Source organism: Rousettus aegyptiacus, unplaced genomic scaffold (assembly GCF_014176215.1).
Source record: "Rousettus aegyptiacus isolate mRouAeg1 unplaced genomic scaffold, mRouAeg1.p scaffold_m13_p_2, whole genome shotgun sequence".
NCBI lineage: Eukaryota > Metazoa > Chordata > Mammalia > Chiroptera > Pteropodidae > Rousettus > Rousettus aegyptiacus.
This window is the reverse complement of record NW_023416295.1, coordinates 125,836,901-125,851,120: the sequence shown is the minus strand read 5'-3', so window position 1 is coordinate 125,851,120 and position 14,220 is coordinate 125,836,901. Positions and strand designations below refer to the sequence as shown.

At 43.8% G+C, this 14,220-nt stretch overlaps 2 protein-coding genes across 4 annotated transcripts; both read right to left on the bottom strand.

Annotated features, from left to right (window-relative positions):
• Positions 1-3,075: 3,075 nt before the first annotated feature.
• On the bottom strand, positions 3,076-14,220 carry LOC107521259 (nascent polypeptide-associated complex subunit alpha). 3 transcript variants are annotated; one of them, XM_016165796.2, is made up of 8 exons: positions 14,111-14,218; positions 13,190-13,261; positions 4,874-4,959; positions 4,618-4,695; positions 4,218-4,364; positions 3,726-3,854; positions 3,387-3,509; positions 3,076-3,200 (listed from the first exon to the last, which is right to left on the bottom strand). In XM_016165796.2, exons 2-8 carry the CDS (start codon positions 13,257-13,259, stop codon positions 3,186-3,188), a joined length of 648 nt encoding a protein of 215 aa, XP_016021282.1. In that variant the 5' UTR covers positions 13,260-13,261; positions 14,111-14,218; the 3' UTR covers positions 3,076-3,185. The 3 variants fall into 3 exon arrangements, with proteins under 3 accessions (XP_016021282.1, XP_016021281.1, XP_016021279.1); XM_016165795.2 differs by lacking the exon at positions 3,076-3,200 and adding an exon at positions 13,563-13,670 and having other exon boundaries at positions 3,345-3,509; positions 14,111-14,129; XM_016165793.2 differs by lacking the exon at positions 3,076-3,200 and having other exon boundaries at positions 3,345-3,509; positions 14,111-14,220.
• LOC107521199 (nascent polypeptide-associated complex subunit alpha, muscle-specific form-like) lies at positions 4,966-10,796 on the bottom strand (the record flags this gene model as incomplete). The annotated part of the gene is made up of 1 exon (XM_016165685.2): positions 4,966-10,796. A coding segment is annotated over one exon (4,680 nt), but the record flags the coding sequence as incomplete, so codon positions are not given.

Genomic DNA, 14,220 nt, shown 5'->3' with positions numbered 1-14,220 from the left:
TTTGTGACATATTTCACTTAGCTTAATGTCAAGGTTCATCCATGTTGTAGCATGTGCCATGAACTTCCTTCTAAGGTTGGATATTCCATTCTATGTATATACATTTTCGTTATTCATTCATCTATTAGGGATACTTAAGTTGCTTCTTTTTAATCTATTGTGATGTTATATGGGTGTACAGATGTCTCTTGAGGCTATTACCCAGGTTACATCTTAGTTTTGTAAATCTTAGTTTTTCAAGAACTCATACTCTTTTCCATAGAAGTTGCACCATTTTACATTCCCATGAACAGTGCAGAGGTTCCAATTTCTTCACATCCTCGCCAAGACATTTTTGTCATTCCAATGCATGTGTTACCACTGTAGTTTGGATTTGCATTTTCCCAGTGATTAGTGACGCTGGGTGTCTTTTCATTGTGCTTATGACAATTGTTAAAACTCCTTTGGAAGTCTCTTCATAATCTGGGCCATAATACAAGTCAATACATTTACAGTATTTTAATGTCTTTGTTGTTGTTGAATCATAGTTCTTTACGTATTCTGGATATTAACAGATACAATTTGCAAATATTTTCTCCCAGTCTGGGTTGCCTTTGTATTCTATTGATTTTGTGTCCATCGATGCAGAGAAATTTTGAAATTCAACATGAAACTTTTCTCATTTTCTGAATTTTATTGTTTTAGGTCTTTTCTTTGATCTACTTGGAATTAATTTTTGTATATGGTGTAAAACAAGGGTACAACTTCATTCTTTTGTTAAGTGGCTGCCCAGTTTTCCCAACACCATTTGTTGCAAAGACCAGGTTTCTTTTTTGAATGACCGAATGGATCGCTGTCTCATTAGCTGTGTTAGCGGGAAATACATTCGGGAAAATTTTGACAGGGTAGATTATGGAACTAATTTTGGGGATCGTGAAACTGAAGATGAATCAGATTTTAGAGAAACCAAGGGAATGTTAAGGAAACTATGAAGTGATGATAAGGAATGTTAAGGAAACTATGTCTTTCCTACTATGAAGAAGGAAAGACATATGTAGCCAAGCATGAAGAGTATCCATTGGAATTAGCAACTAGGTGATCTTGATGAGAGCCACTTGGTAGAAAGGTAGAAAAGTAAAACTACAGTGAACTGGATAGAAGATGAAAAGAGCTGTAAATAAACCTCAGAAAAAAGCTGAATTGAAAAGCAATTTGCAGGATGACATATAATGTACAATTTTAGTTTGAAACTTACAGAACATGAACTACTTTAGGTACATAAATATGTATTGAGCATCAATACATGTGCAGAAATTATAAAACCACTAGGTCCTGATAGTTGTTACCTTTAAAGGAAATTGGACTGATAAAGAGTACACAGGGATCCCAAAATGTGTATGTAATCCTTAACAAAAACTGAGTGTACACACAGCCTTTTATTGGTATGTTTTTTTCCCAATTAAAAAAAAAAATCTATTTTTAAGTGAATGGTAGAAATATGGTAAGAAACTATGGCTAATAAACCTGGTTTATTAGGTATTTTTCTTTTAGAAATCTAAAGGGTTAGTCAATAACCTGTGACAGTTTCAGGTTCTTAGCAAATGTTTCTAACAATCCTATACATGTTTCATAGGAGGTCTATTTTTACAGATAAAGTCAGAACTTACTTATTGTTAAATGGTCTACTGAGTATTTGAATACAGGCATTTAATCAGCTTGAGAACCAGGAAAGAGTAATTCTTCAAAAGGTTTGTTCAAACTATACACTAATTTGAGAACCAAACAATTTAATCACTTGGTGACAGAGGAAGTTAACTGCACATTTCATGTAGTAGAAAAAATGGTTGAGGAAAGGGATTAATGAATGGCAAAAAGGTGTAGCAATAGCAAGGTCTTTAAGGTAGGAAGACATAGCATTATAGCACTGGTAGCAGTAATAGCCTTCAACAGAGTGCTTCTCCAAAAAAGTAACCCAGATTTGGCAGTGTTAACTATAAAGAGGAAAGGGTGAGGAAATTACAAGTTAATGTCCCTCAATTTCTTTCTGAAATGAGTACTGGCTGACTCAGATTTGGCAACCAAGGGGCCTTAGTCTCTTGAGACTTTTATCAAATGATCTATTCTGTCCTACTCCAGTGAAGTGGAAGGTCATTATTCTCAGTTAGACTTCATTTTGTGCTTCTTCAGGATAGCCTACCACTTCCAACCAACAAAGAAAAGGCTTTAGTGGTGGTCTTTGGGGATGTCATTTAATCTCTTTGGTCCTCAGCTTTAATTCATATCTACTAAAATAATGTCTACTTTCATAGGGATCAAGATGACTGAATTCAATAATAAAAATGTCTATAGTTTCAAAAGACTTCCACAATGTTAATCTGATTTATTGCCATCCTAACATTCCTTCTAGATATGTCAGCTATTCATTTTAGAATTTTTGCCTCTATACTCACTAGTAGACTTCCTATTTTCAAATTTCAGTCCTCTTTCACCCAGACCATTTTCTAACCTCAAAGAAACTATATATAATGTAAACTGGCTATTCTCATGTACCTGTTTGCCTGGTACAGTTTTGGTTTTCACTCACTGTCCTAGCATAATAATGACCACCCTAATCATAATTTATTTCAGAGATTAAAATGTCTGTATAGTTTCCATCTAGCAGAACATTTGTACTATACACAACAGCCAAAATGCTCTCCTTCATGAGGTGCCTTTTCATTTTATACAAAGAATATATGTCAAGATGTAACCAATTAAACTGCCTCTCGGAGGCAAAATGAGGGCCAATACGTGTTCAGAAAGACTGTAGGTCAGAGAAGGGGCTGATTATTAAAGAATCAGCATTTGCTAATAGTTAACATTTGGTAAAGAGACTGGAAATGAAAAATGTTACAATTTAAGTTGTATTCTCTGAAGATAAAAAAGGTCCTAACAGATAGCCTGGTATAATACCTTCTTATAAGGAAGTGAAAAGGCTGAGATTTTAAAGGTTAGCTTTTTCAATTGAAGCTGAAGTCTTAAGAGTAATAAATGTGTTCTCATTTCTAGAGTATTTTTTTGGGGGGGTTGGGGGGAAGAGACCAAGCACCCACTGAATTCATCCCACAAGAAGCCATAACTTTATTAATGATAGAAACAGTACAAATTTCAAACCAAGCTGCGGTTACTCTTTTGAAACACCAAAAGGGTCCTCCTTTTTTAGATGGTTACATTGTTAATTCCTGTAAAAGAAAAGAGATCATCAGAGGTACAGGCAAACTGAGAATTCGGGTCACTAAAACCTGAGGCAACTCAGGACAGGCTTTGAAATAAGGCTTTCTAACAGGCTGATATTAAGCACAGAAAATAAAGTCACTCATTATTGGACAAGGCAGAGGGAGTCAAGGAATAAAGGCCTGGACACTTACCATAATAGCATTTACAATATCATTACTGTTGTTCTTCAGGGCTCGGACTGCCTTTGCTCTCGACACATTTGCTTGTGACATGACCAATTCTATGTCCTTAACTTCCACACCTGTTTCATCGACCTGAGAGAGAGGGAAAAAACACGTAATAAACTAAAGGCCAGAACAACTTCAGGTTAGTTCTTCGGAGTCAGGAGTCTCTTGAATCTAGTTAATTTAACTCAAAAACTACTTCACTCAATGGGGTTCAAGGACTTAAGACAATACAGAATCTACTCATCAATACAAACATACTACTACCTAGAAAGGATTAAAAGTATAAAAAAATTTCTTATATACCTCTTCCTCTTCACTCTCCTCTTGTACAGTTGGAGTCTGTGTGTTTTCTTGAATGTTTGAGACAGCTTCACCTTGAACTTTGAATTTCTCAGCAGCTGCTAGCTGTGCTTGCTGAGATAAATCCTCAATCTACAGAGCAGAAAATATTCATGTGAGTAGATCAATACGTAGTAAATGAAATCATTTGTATAACTTCCCAACTCTCACTCTAAACCCACTTCAGGTTAACTTCCTACAAAACTTTAAACTGCCTGCCCTCAGATTATCAATGTAGTAGCTTATGTTTAAAGCAGTGATTCTTAACCGTGGGGTGATTTTGTCGCCCAGGGGACACCTATCGAATATCTGGAGATTTTTTCTGTTTGTTATCACAAATGGATATTGCTGCCAAACACTTATAATGCACAGGATAACCCTTCCACAACAAAGAATTATCTGACCCCAAATGTCAATGGTGCTGAGGTTGAGCAAACCCAGTCTAGAACAACTTACCTTGGCTTCCCCAAAAACTATATAGGTATCTGAAGCTGGGCTCTTGTAGACATCTGGTTTTGTGATGACGAAAAGGATATTCTTAGATTTCCGGATAGTGACCCTAGTAACCCCTGTAACCTGTCGAAGACCCAGTTTGGACATAGCCTAAGGAATAGGAAAAAACATGAGTTTCAACTTCAGAGGGGACCACAATAATGCCAAACAAAGCCTTTTCCTGGGCTCTGAAAAGTTTACGTAATACAGAATTGGTTTCCAGGATTCCTATGCTTTTTGCCATAGTTACTGCTATTTTAACTAAACATGACTCTACCACCACCAAGAGTTCCACTACAGTTCCTCCCCTCCCCAAGTTGCTTCATCAGATACTTTAATCCTTGTCCGTAACCTAAAATCTTACCTTCCGTGCCTTCTTTTCACTCCGGCTCTGTTTTGCTTTACTGACTGGCTCTTCATCGATTTCAGCTGCTGCCGCCAGCTAAGAAGATAAAACAGCTATGAGTAAACTGGACTGTAAGACTTGGCTACCATGATCCCCTGTGGTTTTCCCTTTATGGAGGTTTATAGCTCCAAATATGTAAGTTATCTTTTCTGATCAACCCTGGTTCTCCAATGCTTCTTTAATCAAGTACTTAGACCAGTGAATAAGAAAATACCTGGGCTTGTTGTGTGGTTGCCTGTGTGGAATCTTGTTCCTCAAGCTCTGGCACTGATTCATCACTGTCAGATTCTGTTCCAGACCCTAAAATGACAAATAACTTTTACTATTTTATAGTAGAAATTATAAAAAGGAGGCATTTCACCATGGTCTGCCTGGATTAGAGGTCACACTGGCTGATGCTAGATCTTGCAAAGTTAAATGTAAATCAACTGACATGTGTGAGGTCACTTGACAGCCCCCCCCCCACTTAATCATAAACTAGTGTGTACACATCCATTAAAGACCCAGCCCCAGAAATGAGAGGTAATTACTAGATACAGCCAAACAGTTTATATACTATAATGCTTATTTCCCTCAGGATCTTTACTTCTTGCCAAACAGCAATGATCTATGTAACTTCAAATCCTACCCAATAGCCCAACCATCTCAGAAAGGTTCTGGCAGATGAGGTGTCTGCAGATAACACTAAAGTGAAAAAATAATATCACATTGTGGAGGCAGACCACGGAGGGCACTTTCCCTTTATCCTTTAAATTGGGTTGGGGGAGGCCAGAAACAGTTGTGTACACACATTTAGCCTTATTTTCAAATCACTCACCCTAGCAATTTGGTCTAATCAATACAGCTTAAAGACTTTCAATGAAGCCTACCTACAGTCACCTCTACTACTTATTGTCTTGTGACCTCTCCCATTTCTTTCAAACATAATTCACATATTTTAAGTTTTCCTCAACTGAAAGGCCAAGCATCAGTAAAGACTACTGAGGGGGGAATAAAAGCATACACCTGCACCATTCCCAGACTAGGAAAACAGGAAGTCCCTGGGCACTGGTCATTACTAAGTCTAAGAAGTGAAAAGAAATTCAAATAGTTTCAATACTCGTTTCCCACTATTTTAGCAAATCCCAGGCCCAGGCACAAGGTTAGTGATGTGGTAGAAATTAGAGCAAATTAAAGGTCTAGGAGGTCTTGGTTTCCAATGCCAGATCAGTTAGGCAAAAAAGATGGCAAACTCAGACTAGATCTCATTACACAAGATACACAATGGGCTATGTAAGGTGATGAAAACCAAGACTGTTTCACATTCCTAGAACTTTTGCACTTAAAATTATAATTCTATGTTCTATGTCTAAACACAAGCAGACATTTCTGGAGAAAGCGGCGCATCCTAGGGTTAGTACTGGTGGGTAGCCCCCAAAAGGGGTGTGGGCGACACACCATGCACACGGCAAACCAAGTCAAATACCCTTGTTGTTCTTCAGAACAGGCTGCTTGGCAGAGGGGGTTGGGGCAGGGATCCCAGCAGGTTTGGGGGTGGGCATGTTGATGAGAACCGACTGGAAAGGCACTCCCCCCGAGATTGGATCCGGGGGAATCAGAGGTGGCAGCTCATCCTCATCAGCAGGGGCTGAGGGTTTACAGGGTGATTCCAACACCAGCCCAGGTGAGGACGGCAGAGGTTGCTGTTTAGGAAGCAGAGGGGGAACTGGGGAAGGAGCAAGAGGCAGAGAGACTGATGGGGTGGGTGCTGGAGAGAGAGATGCTGATCCAGCTTTAGGAAGGACCTTCTCAGAGGCAGCTGCTGCTAGAGGGGTAGATGTCTCAGACTCCGGAGGAGCCATGGGACCCTTTGGAGAATGAAAAGAATTTTTGCCTTTTAAGGCAGAAATAGGGAGGGCTTTTGGAGCTTTTGGAGAAGTGCCTTTCTGAGCAGAGACAGCCAGAAGAGGGGAAAGAGGTCCTTCAGTACCATTCTTAGCCAAAGGATTTGGGCACACAGAAAGTGAACTCTTCTTGGCTGGTGGGCCTTTCTGAGTGGGAGCTATGACAACTGGTACACTTTCAGAAGTTGGGGCAACAAGTGCTGCTTTGAGGGCTGTGGAGCCTTTCTTTATGGAGGGCCCTTTAGATGCCTGAGGGACAATGGACCCTAAGGGACATGTGACTGAAACTGAGGAAATAGGGGCCTCTTTGGAGGCTGGGGTTGTTGGACCCCCTTTGGGGGCTTGGGTAGCTGAGAGCTTTTTGGGGGATGGCGTTTCTGAGGCTGGAGACTCTTTGGGGGAGGGAGGAACCACAACTGAAGGAGCAGGGGCCCCTTTTGAGGATGAGGCTCCTGGGGTTCTTTTGGTGGATGGAGTTGCTGGGGACCCTTTGGAGGAAGGAGCATTCACAGATGAGGGAGTGGGGGCTTTTTTGGGAGATGTGCTAGCTGGCGCTCTTTCAAGGGCTGGAGTTTCTGGGGATTCTCTGGAAGAGGGAGGAGCTATAGCTGAGGGAGTGTGGGCCCCTTTGGGGGATGGGGTTGCTGGGGCTCCTTTGGGGGAAGAAGGAGCCATAGCTGGGGGAGTAGAGGCACCTTTAGCAGGTGGGGTAGCTGGAGACTCTTTGGGAGATAAAGTTGCTGAGGCTCCTTTGAGGGAAGGAAGAGCCACGCCTGAGGGAATGGGGACTCCTTTGAAGGACAGAGTTGCTGGGGCCCCTTTGGGAGAGGGAGGAGTCACAGCTGAGGGAGTAGGGGTCTTTTTAGGGGAGGGAGAAGTCACAGCTGAGGGAGTAGAGGCCCCTTTGGGGGACAGAATTGCTGGGGCTCCTTTAGGAGATGGAGTTGCTGAGGTCCGTTTGGGAGAAGGAGCCATAGCTGGGCGAGTGGAGGCCCCTTTAGTGGGTATGGCAGCTGGAGACTCTTTGGGGGGTGAAGCTGCTGAGGCTCCTTTAGGGGAAAGAGCTACAGCTGGGGGAATGGGGTCTCCTTTGAGGGAGGGAGCCATAGTTGGTGATTTAGGGGTTCCTTTGGGAGAGGAAAGAGTCACAGCTGAAGGAGTGGGGTCCGTTTTGGAAGATGGAGTGGCTGAGGCTCCTTTGGTGGGTGGAGCTGCTGGGGACTTTTTGGGGGATGAAGATGCTGAGGCTCCTTTGAGAGGTGCTGGGGCCTCTTTGGGGGAGGGAGTCATAGCTGGAAGTTTGGGAGTCTCTTTAGGGGATGAGGCTCCTGGAGCTACTTTTGGGGAGGGAGGAGCTACAGCTGAGGGAGTAGAGGCCCCTTTGGGAGGTGTGGTAGCTGGGGACTCTTTGGGGAATGGTGTTGCTGGGGCTCCTTTGGGGGAAGGAGTCATAGCTGGAGAAGTGGGAATCTCTTTAGGGAATGGAGTTGCTGGCTCCCATTTATAGGGAGAAGCCATAGCTGGGGAAGTGGGAGCCTCTTTGGGGGATGGAGGAGTGGGGCAATGCTTCTTGGCCAGTGATCCTTTCGGGACTTGAAAAGGAAGATCGGCCTCTGGAAGAACTGAAGCTTCAACTGGAGAAACAGGGAATGAGAGATTTCCAGCAGGAGCATCAGGGATAGCAGGTACACTTTTAGAAACCGAAGCAAGAGTTATGGTAGTAGTAGGAGCAGCTGAATCCTTCTTGGTTGGAGATCTTTTAGTTTGAGGAGACACACTAGTCCCTAAAGGAGATGAGGAGTCAGTAAGGTAAGTTCCTTTTAAAGATGCAGTAACAGAAACATGAGAGCCCTCAGTTGGGCACCCTTCAGGAGAGGAAGCCACAGGTGCCAATGCAGACGTATGGGAAATACCATGAACTTTCTTTGCACCAGCAGCTGGGGGAAGAGAGGGAAAAGGCTCAGACTTGGAAATTGCAGAAGCCAGTGCCAAGGTAGCTGGAGAAGCAGAAACATTCTGTGGGGATACAGTCACAGCTGGAGCCCCAGGACAACCTTCAGACGTGGGAGGAACCAAAGGTAAAGTAGTAAGAGTGGAAGTACCCTTCTTGATTGGGTGGCTTTTAGGAGCTAAAGAGATAGCTCCTTCTAGAAAAGGGCTGGCTGTAGTTGTAGGAATCACCCCAGAAGTGGCAGCACTTTCCAAAGGAAATGTAGCTACAACTGGGGATGTGAGAGAACTTTTGAGAAGCAGAGCAGAGGGGTCTGGGCTTGCATACGGATCTGTCTTGATTATAGAAGTTGGGGAAATAACACCCAGAGGAGCGGAGGTACAGGCTGGCTTGGCTACGGGCAGAGGCTCTACAATGCTTTTCTTTGCTAAGATGGCTTCAGGAGGAAGAGATACCTCCAGAGAAGATGATGTACTTTGCAGAGAGGGGGTATTTTTAGGGGGTGCCAAGGACAATGGTAACAGAGTAGGGTCCTTCTTGGTAGGGAGTCCTACCTGGACTGGTGGAATAGGGGCTCCCACAGGAGAGGCAGATACAGTTTGAGGATCTTTTTGTGTTGGGGACTTTACCAATAGTGAAGCAGAGAGACTTTTGGGGTCCTCGGACACTAGAAGAGGAAAAACTGGTATCCCCAGAGTGGTTGTTACTTGAGGAGTCGGAAGCTCTTTGGGAGCCACAGGTGCCATAGCCAAGGCAGTATAGGAAACTGAGTCCTTGCTACTTATAGGACCAGATGAAATTGGAGGGGACACACAAGTAGCCACCTCCAAAGTAGTAGGTACTGCAGAAATCGTAGAGGGATTAGTCATCACAAGTGAGGTGGTTCCAATAGAAGAAACAGGAGCTTCTTTTGAGCCTGGACTCCCTGGAGAACCAGGAGAAATCTGGGCCACCAAAGGCTGCTGAACAGAGGCATCAGGAGAGCCTTTGAGAATGAGAGAGGGTGTAGGAGGTAAGGGAAAAGAGACAGCTGCATTTGAGGAACCAGAAGGGCTGTAGGAAGCTATGCCAGTGATGGTAGAGGGGCCTTTGTCAACTGACAGAGCCAGAGGGGAAGCTGGAGCCTCTACTGGAAAAGCAGCCACAGCATCAGGAACCACCTCATTTCTGGAAGGAAGGGGAGGAATTACAGATCGCTGAGAAGGGTAAGAGGCCCCTATGGAAGCATGATCTACAGAAATGGTATTCATTATAGAATCTGACAGGACATTAGCACCTGTTTGACCTACAGGTTGAATAGCAGAACCAACACAACTCTGATGTAGAGGTGCAAGATGAGAGCCTGGAGAAGTGAGGAAAACTGGGGGGACACTGGGAGCCACAGGTGCAGACTGGGTTGAAAGAGATAAGGTCGCAGGTGGACTAAGGGGTCCCTTTAGGCTAAGGCTCAGAGGGTTTTGTGGAGAAGTCAGAGATGAGGAAATAGCAGTAGCTTTGGCCTGAGAAGAAGTGATGGCTAGGGGAGTAACAGGTGGTATCTGAGCACATGAGGCAACTCCAGATTGTTCAGAGGCCAAGGGAGTTATGAGATTGGAAGGAACAGCACTGACTGTACCTGGAGGAATGGGGGTACCTTTTGGATTAGGGATTGCTTGAGAGGAAGCTTGAACAGGAGAGACCTTTGGTTCTGAGGAAGCAATGGGAGCTGAAAGAGACGACACTGATGCTGACTCAGGCATAGGGACTGAAGGTGGTGAACTTAAAGGGTTAGATGGATAAGCAGAGCTCTTCTGAACTGAGTGGGGAGCCAACGCAACAAGAGCCAAGGGAGCTGAAGAGGAATGGGCACCTTTCAGAGTTGGAGTTATCATGGGAGAGGCCAGAGCTAAGGCAGCTGGGGAGATGGGAGGTCCTACTAGGTTTGGTAGGAAAGATGGGGTATCCGGGGCAGCTCCAAAAGGCAGGGCCGTTCCAGAGAATGACTGGGGAAAAGGAGCTTCAAAAGGGGTTGAGGCAGTAGCAGAGGGAGAAAGGAATGGAGAAGGCTGGTTAGGGGTTGCCATAGGGCATTGCTGGGGTGCTAGAAAGGAAGAAGGGGGAAGGGTAGGTTCAGGCTGCCCTAAGGCAGCAGTGACACTCAATGAGGAAGACACAGGAAGCAGCGCTGGAGGAAAAAGCAAAATGGGGAAAAAGAAGGAAAGGGAAGAAAAAAAATTAAAGGTGAGTTGTGCAGCCCGATTTGGTATAACATGCTTCTTAAGAAACACTGGAATTTTTAATCTGATGAAAGTCACCACACAGGATTAGACAAAGGTGACAGGCAATAGCAACCTTCCCGAAACACACTTCAACAGTCAAGTAAGAATATATCCTTCCCCTTCCTTCCTCAAGTGAACCCTAAATCTTTCTCACAGGCCACAGAATCACCACTAGAAGAATAGTCATTCCATCCTGCCCACCCAAGGATCATGACCTAAATAAAACAGATCCTGAAAACCAGAACAAGGAAGGTACTGAGTGGTGATGATGATGGGGAATCAGAGCTGAATGAGAAAAAAACAAGTCTTTATATGCTAAGGCTTCCACTAAGGTCGGGACAAAAACCTGACTCCTAAAGATATAGGAAAGGGTTGTCTAGCACAATTTCATTCTTCCCAAAGTGGAAACTTCAGAATTTAATAGTATTTAAAGTACTAAATTAGGCCACTTTGACACCCCACCCCCGTGCCTGTTCACTTATCCCAAACAAACAAACTTAACCACCACAAATAGGCTGGACTCCAGTCTCTACAGACCTATTCAGGTTAATGTTAGCTCTTCAGAGATCAATCTAAGATGAATCAGACTGCTGGAGAGAAAGCTTAGTCATAAGGGTAGGGACTATATTATGAAATTGTAACCCAACTTGTTAAACACTGGTCAATTTTTGAAGTAGGGAATTGGAGTGGAGACTACACTGGATCTGGATAAGTATGTCATTTTGCCAAAACAGACCAAGATTTGGCACTAAAGTAAAGCTAAGCAAGATTTTCTGAATGACAGAAAAACCCATGCTTACTGTCCAGGAGACAACACAGGATTAGAGCAACAAATGCTCAACACCTAGAGAGGGGTATTAAAAAAAAAAAAAAAAAAAAAAAAAGCCCACAGCATCCAAATCCACAATTTACTCAACCATAATCCTGAAGTTTTTAGAGTATCCTACTACAGAAAAGATAGGCAGCGCAACCAGTTTTACCTGGAAAGTAGGTAGGTCAAAGTCTTACGATTACAGTGTAAATGCAAATTCAATATTTTCCTCTGACTGGACTTCAAGGTTGAATAAGGCCCAAATTACTTGGTTTAGACATTATAACCAATTCCCTGAGCTAGTTTTCTCATGCATTCTAATAATTATACCTACAAAGAAAATTCTGAGTATTTATCACTGGCATTCTCTTAATATTATTAAACCTACAGTGGAAGGTCAAACTATTCAGGAATAAGTTTAATAGCACTAAGGATTGTTTCAAATGGCATTAGTTTTGAAGCGTGAAAACATTCAAAATTCATCTGAATTTCAAACTCCACATTTGTAAAACCAAGTTGTTCAATGAGTCTCTATGATTTTGCTTAGCACTGAAATTACAGGATCTTTAGAGACCAATCCTTTATTTTTTCCCTTCCTTGTAAGTTCTAGGATTTCCTATAGCTCATTTCCCAGCTCAGGGCCCCCCATTTTCTTTTCTAGCAGCTGTAGCAATCCCTTCAGCTGTTAAAATCAGACAGGTGGGAGGAAGAACCTTAACACTTGCAACTATAAACAACTCTATTTTAATTCCAGGAGACTGAAATTGCCTTTCAGTGACAGGTGCTGTTAAAAAAAAATAATGAATTTACCACATGAAAAAAAAGCGAGGATGGAGGTGACGGCCTGAGGATTCACTTCATTTAGTTCTGCACAACTGACTCAGCAAGATCGTTAAATTTTTTTTACCCCCTTTCAAGTTTTAGAGACATATTTTAAGTGGAATTCAAAAATTGCCTTTATACAATGTTCTACATCTATTAATTTCAAAAAACTGAACAGCAGTCAAAGGAAGCTTTCATTTCAATCCTGATTCCAGACAAACTGATGAAGCAGGCCCTATTCCAGGACACCAGAAACATCTCAGCACCAATCCATAAAACAAGTTAAACGACCTAGGAGGGCCCCTGGGCCTAGTAGGACACATTTACAAGCAGCACACATTTCATCCAGACATGTGATGACGGCATAATGCCAAGTCCTGCCATCTAAAACCTTGATGCAACTTGTTGGCTGGAACTTCACAAAAGCTCAGGTCTCCTTGGCCTGTTAGTGTGATCCAGTTCTAATGGGTAAGAATCACTGAGCCCCTGTCCTGCTCAGTTTTCCTGTATGAAATGAGGGTTCCACTCCCTTTGAGGCAGTTGCCATACCTACAAAGCAAGCCAGGGAGCTTTTAATGTTGCCAAACCTTAAACATACAGTTTTTATTCTACTCCTTAATGAAGTCCCTCCAGGACAGCAATTAATATTATGGACTTTCCTCCCTGGCAGAGCTACAGCCCATCTTTTTAAATACGAGTTAATTCTGAAAGACTTAAGTGTATTCCCTTTTCATTTTATCCGCCAAGTAGTTTTAGGGTCTATCTTACAATCTTAATTCATTGCAAGGGGACTAGGAGAACCTACCTGTCTCAGCTTGGGGCTGTGGCAACTCCTGCTCTGTAGCAGGGACGGTTTCTGTGGCTTCACCGGGCATTTCTGAAGGGAATAAAAAAGAAGTCTGAATTGACTGGGATCTGTTCTGTTGCCCAATCCAGAATCAAGTATCCTTAAAAACTCTGCGGAGGGCTGTGAAGAAAAAAATCATGAAGGTGTTTGGGGACAACCCTCCCCAAAGCAGCTGGGAATAGGTGAGAAATATGACATGACCCTCGGGTCTCCGAGCGATCACCTTTTTCACCACTCTTCACTCCGCAGAGGGGGCTTCCAGTGCCCTAGGGTTCGTTTTATTCCACACTACAAATCCCACAAGGGCAGAAATAATCACTGCGTTCTCAACCTGATAGAGAAGATCCCGGTCTGGCTCCTGACCATAGGAGACTCGACGCTACCGTGAACCACCTCCACTCATATGTTCACTCTGCCTGGGCTGGGATCTCCAGGATTCCTGTTTGCCGATTTTCGGGAATCAGGAGAGAGGGTACCGTAAGTCTCAACACTAGCTTGTCACAATAAGAACCAAGGGGTAAGGGTGAGAGTGGGGGAGTTTCCAAGGCTGTGACCCCATAACCTCCTATGGATTCTCGCGAAGCCGTACTCCAAAGCGGATGCACTCCGCTCCCGCCCTCAACACCGCAACGGCTGCCGTCATCCCAGCCCAGGACTCCAGGCCCAGCTCGCGGCCCTTCTGCCCTGTTTTTGCCAGGACACTAATCGCAGACCCCATTTTGTCCGGGGGCCCCACAGCCACACTTCCCAGCGTCGAGTAGGAGCCCGGTGGCCCCATAACGCCCCCAACTCTCCTTAGCTCTCAGTCTCCCGGGCAGCTTAACATGCAAGGAAGGTGGATGACCACGGATGGAGAGTAGCGGCGAAGACAGAACTTACTGTGCAGAGAACGCGGAACCAAGATGGCGGCAGAAAGAGAGCGAACGAGAGCGTGACCCACGCCTGTTGCACAAGGAAGCCTAGCGGCGGGGGCGGGGCTAGGATCCGCT

What these genes read in the sequence shown, in the direction of transcription:
- LOC107521259 (XM_016165793.2), bottom strand. Translation starts at nt 13,259, where the DNA reads ATGCCCGGTGAAGCCACAGAAACCGTCCCTGCTACAGAGCAGGAGTTG. An exon ending in ACAGCCCCAAGCTGAGACAG is followed by an intron (nt 4,960 to 13,189) that starts GTAGGTTCTCCT and finishes TTGTCATTTTAG; the next exon opens with GGTCTGGAACAGAATCTGAC. An exon ending in TAGTTTTTGGGGAAGCCAAG is followed by an intron (nt 3,855 to 4,217) that starts GTAAGTTGTTCT and finishes TCTGCTCTGTAG; the next exon opens with ATTGAGGATTTATCTCAGCA.